The sequence below is a fragment of the Salvelinus sp. IW2-2015 genome, linkage group LG23, assembly GCF_002910315.2.
Source record: "Salvelinus sp. IW2-2015 linkage group LG23, ASM291031v2, whole genome shotgun sequence".
In the NCBI taxonomy this organism is placed as follows: Eukaryota; Metazoa; Chordata; class Actinopteri; order Salmoniformes; family Salmonidae; genus Salvelinus; species Salvelinus sp. IW2-2015.
Genome location: NC_036863.1, coordinates 39,817,152 through 39,838,087, shown reverse-complemented (window position 1 = coordinate 39,838,087; position 20,936 = coordinate 39,817,152). Strand labels below are relative to the sequence as shown.

Here is a 20,936-nt window from a genome sequence, read left to right as displayed (position 1 = left end):
AAGCATTCCAGGTAAAGCTGGTAGAGAATGCCAAGAGTGTGCAAAGCTGTCATCACGGCAAAGGGTGGCTACTTTGAAGAATCTAAAATATATTTTGATTTGTTTAACACTTTTTTGGGTTACTACATGATTCAATATGTGTTATTTCATAGTTTTGATGTCTTCAATATTATTCTACAATGCAGAAAATAGTAAAAACACAGAAAAACCCTTAAAAGAGAAGGTGTGTCCAAGCTTTTGACTGGTACTGTACATATATTATTTGTATGCGTGTGTATATATATATACAGTGGGGCAAAAAAGTATTTAGTCAGCCACCAATTGTGCAAGTTCTCCCACTTAAAAATATGCAGATCTCCTCTAGAGCAGTGATGTTTTGGGGCTGTTGCTGGGCAACACAGACTTTCAACTCAATAATTTTTTTGTAGACCTCCACAAGTCTGGTTCATCCTTGGGAGCAATTTCCAAACGCCTGAAGGTACCACGTTCATCTGTACAAACAATAGTACGCAAATATAAACACCATCGGAACACGCAGCCATCATACCGCTCAGGAAGGAGACAAGTTCTGTCTCCTAGAGATGAACATACTTTGGTGCGAAAAGTKCAAATCAATCCCAGAACAACAGCAAAGGACCTTGTGAAGATGCTGGAGGAAACAGGTACGAAAGTATCTATAGCCACAGTAAAACGAGTCCTATATAAACATAACCTGAAAGGCCGCTCAGCAAAGAAGAAGCCACTGTTCCAAAACCTGCATAAAAAAGCCAGACTACGGTTTGCAACTGCACATGGGGACAAAGATCGTACTTTTTGGAGAAATGTCCTCTGGTCTGATGAAACAAAAATAGAACTGTTTGGCCATAATGACCATCGTTATGCTTGGAGGAAAAAGGGGGAAGCTTGCAAGCCGAAGAACACCATCCCAACCGTGAAGCACGGGGGTGGCAGCATCATGTTGTGGGGGTGCTTTGCTGCAGGAGGGACTGGTGCACTTCACAAAATAGATGGCATCATGAGGAAGGAAAATTATGTGGATATATTGAAGCAACATCTCAAGACATCAGTCAGGAAGTTACAACTTGGTCGCAAATGGGTCTTCCAAATGGACAATGACCCCAAGCATACTTCCAAAGGAAGGCTTAAGGACAACAAAGTCAAGAAATTGGAGTTGCCATCACAAAGCCCTGACCTCAATCCTATAGAACATTTGTGGGCAGAACTGAAAAAGTGTGTGTGAGCAAGGAGGCCTACAAACCTGACTCGGTTACACCAGCTCTGTCAGGAGGAATGGGCCAAAATTCACCCAACTTATTGTGGGAAGCTTGTAGAAGGCTACCCGAAACGTTTGACCCAAGTTAAACAATTTAAAGGCAATGCTGCCAAATACTAATTGAGTATGTAAAGTCCTGACCCACTGGGAATGTGAAAGAAATAAAAGCTGAAATAAATCATTCTCTCTAATATTATTCTGACATTTCACATTCTTAAAATATAGTGGTGATCCTAACTGACCTAAAACAGGGTATTTTTACTAGGATTAAATGTCAGGAATTGTGAAAAACTGAGTTTAAATGCATTTGGCTAAGGTGTATGTTAAAATTCCGACTTCAACTGTGTGTATATATATATATGCATGTAACAGTGTAGCTTCCGTCCGTCCCTCTCCTCACCCCTACCTGGACTCAAACCAGGGACCCTCTGTACACATCGACAACAGTCACCCTCAAAGCATCGTTACCCATCGCGCCACAAAAGCCGCGGCCCTTGCAGAGCAAGGGGAACAACTACTTCAAGGTCTCAGAACGAGTGACATCACCGATTGAAACACTAATAGCGCGCACCCTGCTAACTAGCTAGCCATTTCACATCGGTTACATATATATATATATGTGTGCGTGTGTTTTTTAAATTTATTTTTTTAACAAATATTTGACCCCTTTTTTTGGGGTAGGCACAAAACTACCTTCATACTGCCATTCACTTTTTAAACCAGTGCTGGTTACCTTCAGACGAGTCCCATGAGCAAAACAGAGAACACCATCATGTTCGTGAGAATTTCCCCGTTCCCATTCATTTGTAGCCGAAACAGTTCAGAGGAGCATGACCTCAAATATCTGGTTCTTATTTGCTGTGTGTGCCACTCTCTGCAGCTTGCTGTAAGTCATGCTTCCAATGACACCATCCCCTGTAGTGTGGAGTACTTGGTACGAGAGACTTATAACTGGTTATCAGTGTCTCCAAATCACAGGGAGGCCTACAAGGCCATATATGAGACCATCAACTGTGGGGAGAAACCTTTACAGATAACCAAGGTGTGTGCCACACGTTGGCTCTCCATTGAACCCGCGGTTTCACGCATTTTGGACCAGTGGGAGGAGCTATGGCTGCATTTCGCAGTCACCATGTCCATTGAACACTGCTACATGGCTGAGGTTTTATACTCCATGTACAGTGATCCTCAAAACATATTTTATCTGACTTTTGTGAAGTCAGTGCTGGGTGAGGTACAGTTGGCCATCAAGGCTTTTGAGGGAGAGCAAGTAGATCCTCTTAAGCTACTTGACAGCTTGGTTAGCCTGATCAAGTCTGTGAGCAGCAGGGTGCTGAATCCACTGGCAAATGTTGATGTACTCAAAGGGCCAATAGATGGATACATCAGTCCCAAACCGTGCCTTGGTTACCTTTTTGGGTCAAAGGCAGCTGAGCTCCACCTTGTACCTGAGGATGAAAACAATGTCCGAAAGCGATGTGTAGCCTTCAACCTCTCCCTCACTAATGAGTTGAGGGTGAGACTGCCGGACAACATTTAAACACTTTAAATATCAACTATCTAAGCAGCTAACCGATCGCTGCAGCTGTACATAGTCCATCTGTAAATAGCCCACCCAATCTACCTACCTCATCCCCACACTGTTTTTATTTTATTTACTTTTCTGCTCTTTTGCACACCAGTATCTACTTGCACATCATCATCTGCTCATTTATCACTCCAGTGTTAATCTGCTACATTGTAATTATTCGCTCCTATGGCCTATTTATTGCCTATCTCTTTTTGTACACACTGTCACGTTCCTGACCTGTTTTCTTTTGTCTTGTATTTATTTAGTTGGTCAGGGCGTGAGTTGGGTGGGTTTGTCTATGTGTGATTTTCTATGTTGGGATGTTTGTGTTCGGCCGGGTATGATTCTCAATCAGAGGCAGCTGTCAATCGTTGTCCCTGATTGAGAATCATACTTAGGCAGCCTGGGTTTCACGTGTGTTTTGTGGGTGTTTGTTTCCGTGTTTGTATTCATGCCACACGGGACTGTTGTCGGTTGTATTCATTTTGTTATTTTGTTTCATGTTAGTGTTCAGTTTCGAGTTAATAAATTATCATGAGCACTACCCACTCTGCGTGTTGGTCCGATCCATGCTCCTCCTCGTCTGAGGAGGAGAACGACTATGACGACCGTTACACACACTGTATATAGACTTTCTTTTTCTACTGTGTCATTGACTTGTTTATTGTGTTATTGGAATGTTTATTGTTTACTCAATGTGTAACTCTGTGTTGCTGTCTATGTCTCACTCCTTTGCTTTATCTTGGCCAGGTCGCAGTTGCAAATGAGAACGTGTTCTCAACTAGCCTACCTGGTTAAATAAAGGTGAAAGAAAAAATCACAATAAGAGCCCTGGAGAAATATAAAAATAGCCAAGCTCCTTGGCTACACCCCTGCAGAGATAGACAACATTGTCCAGAAATGGCGTGCCATCCATCTTAGTAAATGGAATGAGACAAAAACACACTGGGCTTCTGGAGTGAGATTTGGAAGTTCTGGGATGTAGCTGATATCAACCCGTTTCAAGAACTTGCCATTGCTGCTGTGTCTGGGTTGTCCTTACCACCCTCGAATGCTGAAGTCGAGAGAGTATTCAGACAGATGACTGTGGTAAAAAGCAAACTTAGAAATCGGATGTCCTTGCAGACCCTTAACTCCACCCTGTACATTCGATATGGACTGAAGCTGTCTGGTGAGGCTTGCTATGAGCACCAGATGCCTGATAATGTTTTGCAACTTTTTGACACTTTAGCTGCTTACTCATTTAAGTCAGCTCCCTCAGTTGCTGAACCTGCCATAGAGAGCTTTGACCAAAATGACGATGACCCACTCTTTCTGTGAGCCAGCACAGCCTGTGTGTGTGTGTGGAGGGGGGTCTGGAAAAGAAAACAATTCACCTGAATTAGGGCCAGACTAGTTACCATCATTTTCTCACATTGCCATTGACAGTTTTTTGTATTGTCTCTTTTTGGTCCATTTAGATTGTTAATGTAGATTGTATACAAAAAAAAAACTGTTATGGTTAAAAATGTTCATGTTTTACTGTGACTTGTTGTAGGCTCCTAAGTGGACCATAAGGTTAAAAACCAAACCAAATTAAGAAACTAAACAAAAAATCAAAGAAATTAAAATAAAAACTAAAAACTAAGTAACTCCGCCAGAGTGTCTCTTTTGGGTCACTTTTGCCGGTCCCAAGCCCGGATAAAGGAGGAGAGTTGGAATTGTGACATAAAAAAAAACAAGAATCGACAGAAGAAAGTTAATTTGTAGTTCTAAACATATTCAGGGTGTTTTTTACTCACTTTTGGTCTCTCCCACGACGTTATTCCTCTCTCCTACAGCGTCCATCACAATTACATGCACATGGCCAATTATGCAAATTAGGTGATGACGTCATTTAGCGACTTCTAGCGACTTTTAGGACAGCCAATAGCTACTTTCCTTACTGAGGAGTTGGCAACACTGGCCCTTTCCATAGAGTGGTAATAGTTTCTAGGTCAAACTGTTCAGACGTTTTTGTGGGAGGACAGATTTTCGGGATGTCGCAGATGCGGAAGTGTGGTGGATTGAGAAGCATCCAATGCAAAAAATCTGAAAATGTGAGTTTTTTGATGCAGATGTTTTGTTATGTAACTTGTGTAACTGGTGTGTAACTGGTGTCACTGTGTGTAACTGGTGTAACTGGTGTAACTGGTGCGTCCAGCGAGGTTTAAAAACTGATAGAAATCTGAAGATGAAATGTCCAAAATAATACTAAATGCCAATGTCTTAAAGACACAGTCCTGGATCATAAACATCCACACCAGTAAAAATACACTTTTTCGAGCTGAAAGACGATGGCCAGAGCTTACCCATAATGTTGCATAACGATTTAAGTCAATAAGTCATTGTCTTAGTCAAAGTATGATATATTTAGGCTTTAAGTGACAAATCTGAACTGGCCACTTCGTGCAAATCCATGTGAATGTGGTGTCTTTTCCTATGATATGACATACAAATTATTTTCAGCCTACGTTTCGTTTAAGGGTTGGGATTTATTTGAATGTAACCACTCTCCAGCATGGCATTGCAGCTATTTCTGACTAATAAACAAAGTTATTCCTCTTCATGATGATGAGCCAAACCCAAATTAATTTTATTTATTTATTTTAACCCCTTTTTCTACCCAATTGGTAGTTCCAATCTTGTCCCATCGCCGCAACAGACTCAGGAGAGACGACAGTCGAGAGCCATGCATCCTCCGAAACAGACCCTACCAAGCTGCCCTGCTTTGACACACTGCTCACTTAATCCAGAAGCCAGCCACACAAACGTCTCAAAGGAAATTCCGTCCAGCTGGCAACCGAAGTCAGCTTGCAGGCACCCGGCCCACCACAAGGAGTCGCTAGAGTGAGATGGGACAAGGAAATCTCGGCCGGTCAAACCCTCCCCTAACCCGGACGACGCTGAGCCAATTGTGCGCCACCTTATGGGTCAGCTGTGACACTGTCTGGGATCGAACCCAGGTCTGTAGTGATGCCTCAAGCACTGTAATGCGGTGCCTTAGACTGCTGCGCCACTCGGGAAGCCACATCCACTTTTCTTACCTGAAATGTATCATAATCTATTGGATAATTTGTCCATTTTCACAATTTTTTAAAACTAGTCTGTAAAAAGATATATAATAAATTACAATTTAAATAAATAATTGTATCAATTTTAGAATGAGGCTGTAATATAACAAAGTGGAAAAAGTCAAGGGGTCTGAATACTTTCCGAATGCACTGTATATTGGATTCTTGGACCTTAATGAGTATTGGCAGGCTCCTTAAGAGTACATCTTGGGCTACAGCCGAGGCATTGCAAGAAATCCTGTCAAAGGATGTTCTGCCCTCACAGGCTCCTGAGCCTTGTAGGGATGTGACTTGAATTGGAATGTGACTGAAGGAATGGGATGTTATTTTTGTGTGTGTGCGTGTATTTTTCTCTTTTGTATGATGTCGGTTTTTCCCAGTTTCCTACAATGAGAGTGGTAGAGGAAGATGAGTACAAGGTGAGGGATCCTTGTAACCAGCAAGAGAGTGATGGGAAGAATATGTGCTTCAGTAAGGTGGGCTTTTTAGCGTTTATAGCCATGGTTGTTAATTGTACTGCAGAAATTAATCGAAAGTCACAGAAAATAGAGGTTGTAGTGGCAGCGCCAGAGAAGTACTTTGGGTTGAGAGGATTTACTGCAGAACAGCTGCAGGGGGTGTTGAGTGGTAGTGGAATGGTTGGTGGGTTTTTAGAGAGGGCTAATAGGTGGTAGGGTAATTTTCCTTAACTCCAATTTTGAATTGTTGTATCTAATAATATAATATAATGTGAATGGCCTTACACACCAGTACAGTAGGTGGTGGTGTATGCACCTAAAAGTTGGACGGATCCCCCAACCAAATCCCCAAAAGAAGAAGGTGGTGGCATGGGACCGCCATAATACCATAGAAGAAGACGGCTCTGAGCGACAGCTCAAGTGTTTGCAGCAGCACACCCTCCCCATAGATAGAACAATGAGACAGATATTTCACTGGATGTTTAAATGTGAAGCATCCGCTAGGCGTTTCCACTCACTACCAAATATGGTAGTGAGAGGAAGCCCCACAGGTGGGCAGTACGAGAAGATGGAACGAGATTCTGCAAATGCTCTCATTGCTGAAACATTTCATCTCAATACAGTTTTCTGTTCCCAAAACTAGTATATTATGAACAGAGTGTACTAAGGTTTGTAGATTTTACCCTTTGCAAAAGTTGTTTACAAATCGCGTTGTTTGGAGTTATTACACACGCGCACTTCACAACGTAGGCGTTCCTTAACGGAAATATGCCGATGACGCTAGAACGCGCCAATAGGATCTCGCTAGATGCTTGTTCTGCCCACTTTGGGTCATTTGTTCCCTTTGAAACGAAAGGCTGTGGTCTATATTTGGTTTAGTTGGTCTATCTTTGGTTTAGAAAATCTTTGCCCTCCCTGTACCGGACAGATTCGACGGACCAGACTGCAGAACGAAGGCGATTGAAAGTAACGTCATTTCAACACAAACTGAAAGGCAAGTTATTGCTATTATTCATTTGGTTTTTATTGTAAGGTCCCATTTAAAAACAACTCGTCGTATGTGGATGTATCCAAGAATAGGTCACCTTTCTAAGCGGCATAGCTAACATCAGCACAGATTTGGGGAGTTTAACGCGTTAGCTAGCCAACAATAGCTACACCATTACGTTAGACTAGCCAGTTTAGTGTACAAATAACCAAATAATTTCAACTGCACCATGTTGGTTATTTAGCTAGATGTTAACTAACGTTTGCTAACAAGCGCGATCGACTTGCGTTTGGTGAGACTTGTCTAGCTATATCGTTTAAAAGATTGCTAGGTAACCCGTTAGTGATATCTGGCCAATGCTAACAAGCGAACAACTTTTTAGCTAGCTAGTCGAGGTTGTTTGGCACGCTGCGTTTAGTCAACGTTATCCCACATTTTCCCCATAGTTAGGCTGCACTGCTAGCAACTAGCTATTTTTTATAGTAACTGTTACTACAACTAAGTTAGTCGCATTGTTCTGACACCCATGTACCTAGCAAGCAACTACTTCCTAACATGTTTGCCTTTTTAAAATGGGTGCATATGTCGATGTGCTTTAGCTTGTTAATTTAGCGAGCTACTTATTTCTTCGATGGTGTAGTTCGTAGCAAAGACAGAGTATGAAGATAGGCAGAAACTGCTAATCCAATAAAAGTCTCCGATCACGCTTGTAGGTGTCATGGCGACGTTGGCTGGCTAAACGCAGAAATACGTAATTTGGTCTAAAGGTCGTCTCACGCCGAACCCAAACCCTGGTCGTCTTCGCAAGGGTTCCTGGAAGTCTTGCCATCATGTTACGTCTCTGGGGTTAAAAACTTTGTGTTGGTTGTAACTAAGTCTGTAAATTGGTTAACGTTAGCTACCTGTAGTTTCGCCAAGTCCGCTAGCTAGGCTTTATTGTTTAAAACTCGCTGTAACTTCTGTCAATGCAAGTACGTTTCTTTTCTACAGATTATTCCGTGTATGCCAAAGATGGTCAGACATCACTCCGGACCTCCTCGGTTCAAGCCCAGGTATTTGCAGAATATTAGTTATATTGCAACAAACAAGGTTTAGTCTAATAGTAAACTAACTTATTTTGTTTGAACCTTTTCACACATAACAACAAAAAACGGGTGTGATCATTCTACAGTGGTCCCTGCAGTTTACGCTCAAACCGTTACGATTAGAACACTTGTTTAGAACGCAACAATCAGCATTTGAGCTGGCCACACTATTTTTTTCATAGACATTTTTCACAAACACAGTCCCTACAAAGTTATGTCAAGAATGTGACCAGTTTATTTTTGGATGCAATGTTCAGACATTCACAGAAGTAGCTGCAGCATAACACAATCATCTTAACCGGAAAATGTAGGCTGCATTTGTCGTAGTGCTACCTGAGGAAAGATTGACATAACATAAGCGGTAACGTAAACTCTCTGCAGACAAACTACTATTTTTTTTTTTTTACCATTATTTAACTAGGCAAGTCAGTTAACCTCACTAGGGTACGTGGGACGCTAGCGCTAGCCAAATTCAAAAACAGAAAAACTCATTATAAAAATTCATAAACCATACAAGTGTTATACATGGGTTTAAAGATGAACTTCTTGTTAATCCAACCACTGTGTCAGATTTCAAAAAGGCTTTACGGGGAAAGCATAGCATGCGATTATTTGAGAACAGCGACCAGCAGACAAATCATTGCAAACAGTAACCAGCCAAGTAGAGGAGTTACAAGTCAGAAATAGTGATAAAATGAATCACTTACCTTTGATCTTCATATGGTTGCACTTACAAGACTCCCATTTACTCAATAAATGTTAGTTTTGTTCGATAAAGTCCATGTTTATATCCAAAAACCTTGTTTTGTTCAGCAATCCACAGGCTCAAATGCAGTCACAACAGGCAGACGAAAAGTCCAAATAGTATCCGTAAAGTTCGTAGAAACATGTCAAACGATATTTATAATCAGTCTTCAGGTTGTTTTTAGTCAAAATAATCAATAATATTTCAACCGGACAATAACGTCGTCAATATAAAAGGTAAACAAGAAAGGCGCGCTCTTGGTCGGGCGCATGAAAAAGCTCTGGGACACTGTAGTGTCCACTCATTCAGAGAGGTCATACTCCCTCAGTTTTCAGAATACAAGCCTGAAACAAATTCTAAAGACTGTTAACATCCAGTGGAAGCCATAGGAAGTGCAATTTGAGTCCTAAGTCAATGGATACTGTAATGGCATTCAATAGAAAACTACAAATATAAAAAAATCCCACTTCCTGGATGGATTTTTCTCAGGTTTTCGCCTGCCAAATCAGTTCTGTTATACTGACAGACATTATTTTAACAGTTTTGGAAACTTTTGTGTTTTCTATCCAAATCTACCAATTATATGCATATCCATAGTTTACTTTGGGCAACATTTTCATCCGAAAGGGAAGACAGTGCCCCCTAGTGAAGTTAAGAACAAATTCTTATCTTCAATGACAGCCTAGGAACAGTGGGTTAACTGCCTTGCTTAGGGGCAGTTGTCAGCTCGGGGATTCGATCTTGCAACCTTTCGGGTACAATTCCAACGCTCTAACCATTAGGTTGCCTGCCTTCCCAATACAATATGAATTAGCTAATAGCAATTACTATTTCAAATTAATCACATCACAGGTGAGCTCACCACTGAAATAAATAATTGAGTAAAACACTTTCTAGAAATCGAAAGTAATCCGACGTAGTTTGTGCGTGCCACCATAGTTTTTTTTCTCACATCAACCAAAAATAATTGGAGGAGTTAGGTCTGTTTATAGTATGCATGTTGAAGGGGGTGTGTCACCTACAATCATTCACTTCTGGAGGTTTACCCGAAAGATGTGTGAACCATTCCTTCACCGCATTATAACGTCTTTGGTCTGACACCCAGAATGCATTGTATAATGTCAACAAACATGGCGCCACACATAGCTGGCTAATAGCTTAGCATTAGCTCATTATAATCAGTACAACCTTTTAAAAAGTATTTTTCACACCTCCGTAGTTGTCATTACAATCTATGCAATAATCGGAATGTATTTTTAACCAGTACTTGAAAACGTGAATAAAACTGTAAATACACTATGCATGTTTGGTGCATAATGTATGCGCCTACAGTAGAAACGACACCACAATATACAGAAAATAAGGAACTTGTTGATGTCCAAAGTTATTCTTTGTATGGAAAACAAGGCAATGCGAGCGTCAGCCAGAAAATGTTCAAATTTGTGCAACTATCTCCATACTTGATCTGCGCAAACATATTGAAGTGCGTGGGCTCTCCTCGAAGAGAGAAGTTTGTCCGTCTCGATAAATCCTCCAACGTAAATTGTCTGCAGCGCTGAAATAGGCTACGTCTATGTGAATCAATGAGGTGGGAACACGCCTCAATTCAAACTTCAAAAATACATACAGTGAGTGCATTCTGACATCACGTGCATTAAACATCTCACGCTGGGGCGACCGTTAGATGTTTGGAAGTCATGTATGAGAAGGTTAAGTAACACTATTTTAAGTGTAGATGTGGCTAATGATAAAAGAACATGAATTGTGTGGATGGATTCTTAAGACCGTTTTGTTATTCAACAGGTCCTACTCGGATGGCTACAACATGCCACACGAAGAGCATTACAGCCCTCAACTCAGGAGTCAGAGAGGATTCCGGGGCCACCCAGGAAAGGCCCCTCCAAGCTGGAGAGATTCCAGAGGCAGAGGACACGCTCACTTTGTCAAAACTCCCACACTGATAGGAGAACGGCGGGAGCGACAATTCAATCAGTGGAGGTCCCAAAACCAGGATTCCTTCAACACATGTCCCCCTCAATCGGAGCCCCATCATGGCCACAGGAGGGCACCCCCATCCAGGCCAAACGGTCCTCCCCAAGCCCAGCATAGGTCCTCCCCACACAGTCCTGCACAATGGCACCAGGGCCAGAGGGGAGCACCTATCCATGGACAACACCCAGGTCACAGATCACCCTCACCACACCATTACCATAGCCAACCCCCTGACAGGAGGCCACCACCCTCACCATCCCCCCACAGTTCCTTCATGGGCACCCACAAGCACCCAGGTCCTTCCCATGAAGAGGATAGGAGCTGGGGTGCCCGGCCGCACCATAGCCCCGGGAAGAGGTTGTTTGAGGGCCCAGGTCGTGGGGGGAAGCGCTGGAATGGGCCAGGGCCCTTTCCCCACCCACACAATAGTGAACGTGGACCTTCTGGCACCACCCAGAAAAATCCACGGGAGTTTCATGGCAGAGGCCCATATCCAGAGAGGTACAGGAGTGAAGAGGCAGTATGGGCTGGGTAAAATAAATGGAGAGAAAGTGTAACCTCACGTAGTCCTCTACACCACAGAGGTCAAAATTATCGTTCAGTGTTACAATGCTAATAAACTGTAAAATTCGGTGATCTGGTGTTAATGCGCCTGCCACTGGAAAGAGTTTGTATATGCTCACTGAAGGTTTTACGCTTACCTGTATCATGGCATTAAAGTGAAGGGGCACCATAAAGAACCGCTAAACCTCCGTTTCCTGCTTCACCCGATAATGGATCTTCCAATGTAATCATTTGTTGTATTGTTTGTGATGGATGTGCAGGTGGTCTGCTGAGCGAGATCCCAGGCAACAGCATGGAGTGGTGGGAAGGGAGAGGGAGGGCAGCGGACGCCGCAGCGCTGAGTGGGCACAGGAAGGCAGCTCTCACCACCCTCCCCACAGATCCCCCGCATGGAAAGGCGTTTCATCTTCTTTCTACCAGAACAGCCTGCAGGGAAGACCAAGTGGACAACCTCACAAGTGGGATTTCCAGGAGTGCGGACCAGGCCTTGGTCTGGAGCATGGTCATCCAAAGTGCCCTCGGAGAGAGATCCCACAATACTTCTCTAGGGGATTTGGCGGCCGTCCCTTGTCTCTCATGGACAAGAGTCGCTTGATGAAGGGGCGTAAAATTAGAGCGGAGTCGGTGATGCGGCTCAAAGCACCTCCACTTCGACCCAGAGGAGCAGATATCAAGAACCATGAAGAGGAATTTCCGCTTGCGTCCAGAGAAAATGCACAATCCAAGTTCGCTCTTCGGCAGGAGCGTTTCCAAGCAACGGCTGAGCCGCTGAGGAAGAGGCCCATACCTCATCAGTCACCTGCCAAGTCTTCCAGGAACTCTGAGTCACACAAGGAACATGTGGACTCTCAGCGCGCCTTGAGCACACACAGGTACGGTATCTTCCTTCTCACTCTGGGAGCTGGGGCGTGATGATGTTTGGAGGAAATGGAGTTACGGCGATGTCCTGAATCCGTTCCGTTTTGAAATCAAATGTCCAAAGTCCTGGGGTTGCACTTTCAAGTGTGCTGGCAGGGAACAGAATAATTCACAAGTGTTTTTTCTTTCTTCTGGGTGCCAGTCATTCAAAGTTGAATTAATATCAGCCTGTTCGTTAATGTCAGATGTGATTGAAAGATGCTAGAAAAGCCATATCCATATGTATTGATGGGAGGCCTGTTCCTCTGTGATGCTATTGGGGTCTGAAGCTAGAGTGATGCTGTCCCTCTCTGACCAAGTGGAAGAGTTGAAGAAACTTACTCACGCAGCAAGCCCCCCCCCCCCCCCCAGACAGAACAGAAGTTCAGAAGAGTCCATCTGTGAAGAGGACTGCGGACAAGACCATACCCTTAAATCCGCTGAAATGCCACAGTCGTTGCACACCAACATGACTCGTAGGAAAGGAGATGCTTTTCTTACCCTGGATGAGCAGTGACCTATATAGGAGGAGACTCTGAAACGGACAGCTGTCATACTAATTCGGGTTACACGATCTGCCAGTTGACAAAGGGATATTTGGCCCGCAGGAAGTCAGTTTGAGCAATAACATTCAAATGGAATTGTAATATGCAGCAGCTTCCTTGAAGTTGCCATCCGGAGGACTTTTGGGGATAGTACACTGTCACTGACAACAGGTGGCAGAAGCTCTGAGGATGTACAGCATCAAGAGGAGAGGACACTACCACTGAGGAATCTCCATATCAATATTTACTCAGTGGTCCAAAGATGAGGTCAACGTGTGCTGCTGTTCCTGAACTGTTGGCCCCTTTTTATGCTCTGGTAATACATAGATGCATACAATACTACTTGTATTTCTTAGAGACAGAATGCAGCCATGCAGCTGACTCACTATTTAAAAAGTGATTTAGAATCATTACTCATTAAATGCACAATAGACCTACAAGAAACAAACGAAGCGATAATGGACCACACCTCTGTACATTAACATCATACGGAACCTGGCTAAGCCAGTGAACAGTGGACTTTTCCTGCATGAAAGAATACATCAAATCTGCATCTATGCAGAACATATGCAGTGGGAAACTTTTGTACAGTACACTGAATCTCATCGCAGCAATTTTTCAGAGGATGGTGGCATTACAAGTACAATTGGATGTCTACACGTACACAATGGGATCCATTCCTACAAAGTGCAAGCTCCTTCACACCGTGCTCTGTAGATTGCTCGTTTATTGAAGCGTATTGCTGAATTCTGACCGAAGACGGACGATCTCGAGTTGAATTGATCACGCTGCTTGTACCAGACAGGAGAGCAAGATCACAACACCATACCCTTTTGAAATTGAATGTCCAATGATTGCAGGAGAGTTGCGATTTGGAAAGTGAGACTGAACTTAACGAAGAGAAGTAAGGATCAACTGAAGATCACTGATCATAGACGAATGGCTCGTTTCGCTGAACTAATTAGATACTTTAATCTCCTGTTCCCCCTCATTATTTTAATAGTAATGAGCTGGAGAGGATTGACAGCCTTTGAACTTAACTTCAAGTAAAAATGTGGACCCCAAGAGACCAGGTCATCAAAGCGATCAGCATCACTTGTCCACTTCATACACGTCACTTTTCACTCGGTGAAGGGTTCATTGAAAAACAGCGTTAGGAAACCATGGACATTACATGGACGTGTATGGACATTTGTAAGTACCCGAGTGACGATCAGCTTTTATTATGACCATTATTCCACTCTCAGTGATTATAGATGAATCTTTAGCCGCATGCCCTTTAACTCCCTTCATCCGCCATGTAACTTCCTGTCATTCCATGTCCCCCAATATCTGTTCTAGTCTGTTTTTACATATTACATTTTTTGTTCTACAGAATGACACCATTTCAACTTTTCAGGGCATTACTTAGACTGACGGAATTGTCCCTTACGGGGCAACATCTGACGATGAGGCTACTAGTAATAATGTTCTGCTTGACCGCCTACCAAACCTGGCCTCTCAGGCTGTACTGAATAGGGTGCTCATCTCTTGTCATCCTCTACCTCGGCTGGTCTCTCTCCAGCTCTTCCTCTATAGACCGACGGTTGGCTCGTGACCTAGTCGTCGTGTCCCAGTGGCAAGCGCCTGAGACAAACTCCAGCTCAAAGGACAGCCCCCCAAGGGATAGAAGTAGACCACCACAGAACAAAACAGGTAAGTGAACTGTGACATTTTGTTTAGTCATGTCCATTGGCTAACAGCTTGTTTGATGCCCCTCGACAGGAATGTGACGTCTCTTGGTGAATAAAGATCATTCATGAATCATTGTGAGAATGCGACTTCTCTTACTCACTCTCACCTGACTTTTCAGAGCCCTATTACAATTCAGATGAACAACTTACGCTGAATGAACGCTTCTCTAAAATTCATGACTCCAGTCCTTCCCCTTCTCCAAGAGACTGGAGATATGCAGAAAGGTAATCCGCCAATTTAGATATAAGAAACTGGATGAGGATTATTGTGAAAGAGTTGATGTAAAGTGAATATATTGTTATGAATGGAATATAACTGGAACCATTTTGTTGGTGTAAAATCTTTGTGGTTATGGGGTACATGGTATGATGCAGAACAATGGATGTGGCTTCACACAGCAATAACTGTAGTTTCAGTCAGGATTATTTAGCCAGATAATTCACTTTGTCTTGTTTCACATTTTAGGCAAACGGACAAGCCACAGGAGAACCACACGCCTGAAAGACCCTTCAGGAATCCAAGACCACCTCAGGTGAGGAGCACTTCCTGGTTTTGACTGGGCTATTAGAAAACGGAATGTTCATAGCTTTAGTGTTGGGAGTGCTAACATGCTTACTGTAATGAGCGTAAACTGTCAAGGGATGCCAATACCTTGAATGTTGCCGCCCATCATTTTGGAAACCTCAGTGTGCAATTCCATTTCTTGATCAACGCCATTCCACCATATATGCACATGCTTTACTCTTATGTCCCACAGAGACCCAGCTTCTGTCCCAGCAGCCCAAATCATAAACCAGGTCCTCCTCCCCAGAGAAAGCCAGGCCCTGATCTGCCTGGTCCCTTTAGGAAGCCACTCATGGTATGAAGCTTCTTAATTTTTTTTCAGATCTTATAACTTATGGTCAGTATGACTTATCTTAGCCCACGGACCGTGTTGTGGGCCTCCTTGGCCTTTCGAAAATATAGGTGGTGGTGTCAGGTGGATTAAGCTGTATGTCACTGAAAGACTGCATTTCTGACTAGTCTGGCTGAAATAATTTCTTCCTCCTTTTTATAGGGAGGCGTTGTGCCACGTCCCTTCTCTCAGAGGCCAGTGTTCAGGAAGAGCCAGAGCATCCTATCAAAATACCGCAACATGCCGACGATGCGTCAACGTGTACCACCCAACAGAGGGTCGAATTACCGCCGCTGGTGATCAAACAAGAGGGACTGACTGCACAGATTGGGGTTACACGCCCTGGCCTTGTGCTTTGGGCTGCCTCTTTGTCTTGGAGATGGTCCCCAGATGGAACTGTCCCTGTGCCCATCAGAAAAACCAGACATAAAATGTTGTTTTTTTTTTTACATAAGATGTGTTTTAAATATAGAGAATAGGCCATCTGTTTCTATTCTTCCTGACTAGTTATTATGGACATGGTTTTGTGATTTCACAACTGTGTTACAGCTCTCATAATATGTAAATTAGGTAATGGAGACTTTTCTTTTTATATTTTCCAGCACCACTTTTTCCCCGATGCTTAGATTCTTTTGTATGTTTTTGCTGTAAAGTGGTCTTAAAGACTATTCCACAGGGGCTGTTGAATATGATGCTCTGTCAAATGTGTGTGGTCAAGTTTTTATAATTCTCAACCTGTAAAAACTACTGATGCCCCTTGCATGTCCTGCTCATTTGAACATTTGTTTTAAGCTATTTCAAATAATTGGCTGGACATGCCTTGTGTGGTGTTTTCTCTTGTGCCGAAGGAGGCCCCGTAGTACCTTTTTGGGATGTACCGTCCATGGGACTGGGGAGATTTAGTTATCATTTCACATTGACTAAAATTCCTTTTGAACTGAAGTGACTCAATTCATAGTATTGAGGTTCATGTGAAATACAGAGGCTTGTTCAACACTGTCCCTTTACTGCAAAAGGAGAAAAATGAATAAGCGGTGAACAGTCTATAGCTGGGAAATTCTAGACTGATTCTGATTTATGGATTCAATAGTGTAGCAGGTTTGTATGTAAATTGAGTCTTGCTGAAAATGATATGGGGCTTGTATGAGATAATACTTTGGCTTGTGTGTTATGGCTGAGTAGATAATTTAATATCTGCCAAATTAGCTTCCCCCTACTCCTGTTAACACTGTAGATGAGAAAATAGTTAGGGGTACAATCTGAAGAAAATAAAGAACCATTTAAAACATTGATCTGAAAGACACAAACTCCACAAGGAAAGAATGGGAAAGTTTGCACTCGTTTGAGAGGTGGAGAAAACTGTTCTGTTGGGTGTGCCATTTGCATTCCTTGGAGATCACCTGTCAGACGAGCTGTTGCCACTTCAGTGTAGGCTAGCCATGTCCTTTCCTGTGATTGGTTACAGCCGTCACCTTAAAAGGAGGTGATTGCAGGGGTCCAGCTGCATTCCAGAACTGTCACAAAGGCTTGACAGCTAAAGGAAGCCATGCGGGAATAACCGGTGTAGAAAGGTAAGGATAAGACAGTGAGAAAGAACCATATATAAAGGAGACAAAAGTACACGATGAGTTTATACAGTCAGGTCCTTAATTATTGGCATCCCTAATAAAGGAGCAAAAAAAGACTATAAAATAAATAATACAGATACTGAGCTATATTGTATACCCCCCCCAAAAAATGTATTTTATACGAGACTTCCAAGTTTTTTTTTTTTTTTTTAAAGATCAGGGTCAAAAGCACTACACAGCTGATTCAAACTCACCAAGCTTTGATTATTTGAATCAACGTTTCACACATTTTGGCAGACAGGAATTCCGCTTATATTTTCTAGTCTCTGAATAATATAATCAAATTGTAAAAATGTAATGATAAACTGGCAGCGCTTCCTATTCCTGATTCAAAATACAATGAAGATTCCTCTTGACTTGTTCCATTCAAACTCAAATTGTATTGATCTTTGCACCCTGCTCTCCACTCTGAAGATACTGGATAATTGCGTGAGTGTCAAATGGCCTGTAGTCTGTCCCTTTAAGTGCTCCCAAATCTTTAGCCCTGCAATCAGTAGTTCTGTCGTCCTCAGGGACGGCCCCTGTGGACAGTCCCAATGATACTGGTGGTGAGCGTGTCTGAGTGCTCCGCTATCCTGTGCTAAACTTAGCCCTGACAATACCTCCTCTCATCACACTAACACACTCCCATGCTTTTGGGTTACAATGGAACAGGTGAATGGTGTAGAGTTACCACCAATGGAGCTGTATTGCGATAGGAACACTGGCCAAACAAGGTGAGCATGTACAATATAAATCCTAACTTGAACACCTACTAAGATAGCTATCGTGTCAATGGATTGGTCTCTTTCCTGTAGCAAACGGTTACTGCTAATGTTTTGCACTGATTCTTCATTTAGATTTTTCAGTGTGCACAGTATCTACAATTATGTTATATTTGAAACAACAGTTGTCCCTTACTGTTGGCAGCCTTGTTTATTTTCTTGGGCAAGAATGATTCATGCATTTACTTATCCTCTTGGTATCTGATAAGTGTAAAATTGTGATGCTTTCCAAAATAGGCTTGAACACGTGCAAGTGTATTTTCTGATTGACAAATGTGCTTGGAGAAATACCAGACTCCACTGACTTTATTCGCTCCACTCTGTCATCATTTTAGATAGTATTTCTTAGCTTCTGGAGCTCTTTTCTCCCTTTCATTCTGTTACTCTACATATCACCTTGGCGTTCTTCTGTGTCACCATGGGCAACTATAGCTCTGCCCTCACCGCGGGTAAGCCAATCAACCGTTCTCCAATCTTCTCTTACGTTCCTTTTTAACTCGTTTTAATGATTTTAGTGGCTCAAGAATTGAAGAATGCCTGACAACGTGTTTTTATGATACTGTTATTTTATTTCAATGACCCCACCTTCAATTGAGCCTTTAAATCAAATAAACTGTGTCTAATGCCGTCTTGTTTTTTTTTCTCCTTAAGACATTGAAGATTTTGATGCTATCGTTTCGGTCACAGAGACGCTGAATCAATTGGCAGCACATGTGGCAGACGAAAGATTTCGGTCACAGATTCTGTCATCGGCGAGTATATTTCTGAACATCGACATCTGATATGGTTATTATTGTAGAGTAATGCAGCATGTGATATGGTTGTTGAGTCTCTGAGGAACTTGTCAACTACTCACAGATCTGTTTGTGTCCCATTTGTCCTTGAGTTAAATTTAACATTTAACAAGCAAGCATGCAAGCGCACATGTAAATTTGACATGTGCTACTAAGTATTCATAAAGGGACTGAAGTGTTCAATATTTTGTAGGGACACAATTACAATAACCACCTGTACGCATAACAGGATATCTGTCATTTAAAAAATGAAGTCCTTCTCGTCTCCTTTCAATAGTCATGTTTCTTTCTCTGTTTGCTGTTGTCCTCTCAGGCTGCTCAGTCTAACCCTGACTTACAGGAAGATGTGCAGGTAGCCCCTACACAGGAGGGAGAGACACAAGAGAAAGAGGAGCTGGACCTCTCCTCTGTCATATCACTCATCAGCACCCAGACAGCACCTACAAACACCCCTGTTTTGCCTGTAAGTCCATGTTCACCTTACTATGCTTGCTGCCCAATGTCGATGTGGTATATAGAATTGCTTATTTGGCCTGTGTTGCGTTGGTTTAAAGACTATCAATTGTTTGTGCTGTTGTGATGCGTTGGTGGACAGGTGATTGAAAAGAAGCTTCACCGCCCTCCAAGGCCCACAAAGCTCTCCTCCTCTTCATCATCCACTGTTGCCAGTGTTCCCCACCCCTTCTCCACCCTCCTCCCTGGGGCTCTCTCTGCTATCCTGCGTGTGACCCTGCCCCCTCACCTCACCTCTAACCCCAAGCCCAGGAGGGAGCCAAGTGCCCAGGGCCCATTGACCCTAGAACAGCTGCAGACAGAGCTCCGGGACCTGAGGGACGAGGTAGAAATGATGAAGAGCCAGCACAAGTAAGTCTTTGCGTGTAACTACAGTATGTCTTGTATTGTGTTTTCCAAGTGTGCCTCTGATTTAGGATTTCTCTTCTCTGTTAGCAAAGAGATTCAACTGCTGATGAATGAGCTGGATGAGGAGAAAAGGATTCGTTTGTCAGTACAGGTACTGTGTGTCTGTCAGCAGACATCTACATATGATCCAAGTACTGAATATATCACAATCGGAGATATACCTAACAGAGATTAGATGTTTACCTAAACTATTAGGGGGGGGGGGGGTTCTTCGTCTGTGCCCATAACTCTTTTTGGTTCCAGGTAGAACTATTTTGGGTTCCGTGTAGAAATCTGTGGAAAGAGTTCTATATGGAACCCAAAAGGGTTCTACCTGGAACCAAAAGTCGTTTTTCAAAGGGTTCTCCTATAGGGACAGCCGAAGAACTGTTTTAGGTTCTAGATGGCACCTAATACAATCTGTAGGCATCTAGATACATTTGATGACCGCAACTTGTCCTGACTTAAGACGAACTCTGTTTATTACAGTCCAGATTGATGTAAATGGTTGTAATGATTTCTTATCATTGTGCAGTGCTTGCTTGCTGTTGTCCAATTGATGTTACCTCTGGGTCTCATGTCTGTGTGTTTTCTTGTGTGTCAGATGGAGGTGGCACAGATGAAGAAGCACAAGTCCAAATGAGCTGTCAGGCTCAAACAGCATGACATCCCCAACAAAGTTTGAACAAGCGGTGATCTGTCTCAGCCTCTGCTGTGTTGGTTTAAAGACTATCAATTGTTTGACCAGTTTGTTGTGATGCGTTGGTGGACAGGTGATTGAAAAGAAGCCTCACTGCCCTCTAAGGCCCACAATGAATTATCAATAATTGATGAAACAGGAAAAACTATAGTGAATAATAATGAACAATCTTTGTTTATTTGAAGTTGATAACGCATGAGCATCTTGTACAGAGACATTTTATATTTGCTTATTTTACTTTTTTAAATAAAATTAAAACAATCATGTTCTTTAAGGCAACAGTGGTTTAAATTACATTTTAATTTCTATTGA

General features: G+C 42.7%; 2 protein-coding genes across 6 annotated transcripts; both read left to right on the top strand.

Moving 5' to 3' along the window:
• The first annotated feature begins 7,216 nt into the window (after positions 1–7,216).
• LOC111951052 (protein piccolo) lies at positions 7,217–16,597 on the top strand. 2 transcript variants are annotated; one of them, XM_023969030.2, is made up of 9 exons: positions 7,217–7,387; positions 8,372–8,433; positions 11,015–11,704; positions 12,028–12,639; positions 14,774–14,904; positions 15,062–15,167; positions 15,409–15,475; positions 15,701–15,802; positions 16,001–16,597. In XM_023969030.2, the coding sequence occupies exons 2-9, from the start codon at positions 8,384–8,386 to the stop codon at positions 16,136–16,138; spliced, it is 1,896 nt and encodes a 631-aa protein (XP_023824798.1). In that variant the 5' UTR covers positions 7,217–7,387; positions 8,372–8,383; the 3' UTR covers positions 16,139–16,597. The 2 variants fall into 2 exon arrangements, with proteins under 2 accessions (XP_023824798.1, XP_023824797.1); XM_023969029.2 differs by having other exon boundaries at positions 11,015–11,734.
• Positions 16,598–17,326: 729 nt separating this feature from the next.
• Positions 17,327–20,934, top strand: LOC111951054 (SH3 domain-containing kinase-binding protein 1). 4 transcript variants are annotated; one of them, XM_023969036.2, is made up of 8 exons: positions 17,327–17,409; positions 18,121–18,182; positions 18,663–18,679; positions 18,882–18,982; positions 19,338–19,487; positions 19,620–19,888; positions 19,973–20,036; positions 20,529–20,934. In XM_023969036.2, exons 2-8 carry the CDS (start codon positions 18,145–18,147, stop codon positions 20,565–20,567), a joined length of 678 nt encoding a protein of 225 aa, XP_023824804.1. In that variant the 5' UTR covers positions 17,327–17,409; positions 18,121–18,144; the 3' UTR covers positions 20,568–20,934. The 4 variants fall into 4 exon arrangements, with proteins under 4 accessions (XP_023824804.1, XP_023824806.1, XP_023824802.1 ...); XM_023969038.2 differs by having other exon boundaries at positions 17,341–17,409; positions 18,566–18,679; XM_023969034.2 differs by lacking the exon at positions 17,327–17,409 and adding an exon at positions 17,676–17,895.
• Positions 20,935–20,936: the final 2 nt, after the last annotated feature.

Coding starts and splice junctions, on each gene's coding strand:
- LOC111951052 (XM_023969029.2), top strand. CDS start 8,384: ATGCCAAAGATGGTCAGACATCACTCCGGACCTCCTCGGTTCAAGCCC. Junction 8,434..11,014: donor CCTCCTCGGTTCAAGCCCAG/GTATTTGCAGAA, acceptor GTTATTCAACAG/GTCCTACTCGGATGGCTACA. Junction 15,168..15,408: donor GACTGGAGATATGCAGAAAG/GTAATCCGCCAA, acceptor TTCACATTTTAG/GCAAACGGACAAGCCACAGG.
- LOC111951054 (XM_023969034.2), top strand. CDS start 17,764: ATGATAAACTGGCAGCGCTTCCTATTCCTGATTCAAAATACAATGAAG. Junction 19,889..19,972: donor ATGATGAAGAGCCAGCACAA/GTAAGTCTTTGC, acceptor CTTCTCTGTTAG/CAAAGAGATTCAACTGCTGA. Junction 20,037..20,528: donor GGATTCGTTTGTCAGTACAG/GTACTGTGTGTC, acceptor CTTGTGTGTCAG/ATGGAGGTGGCACAGATGAA.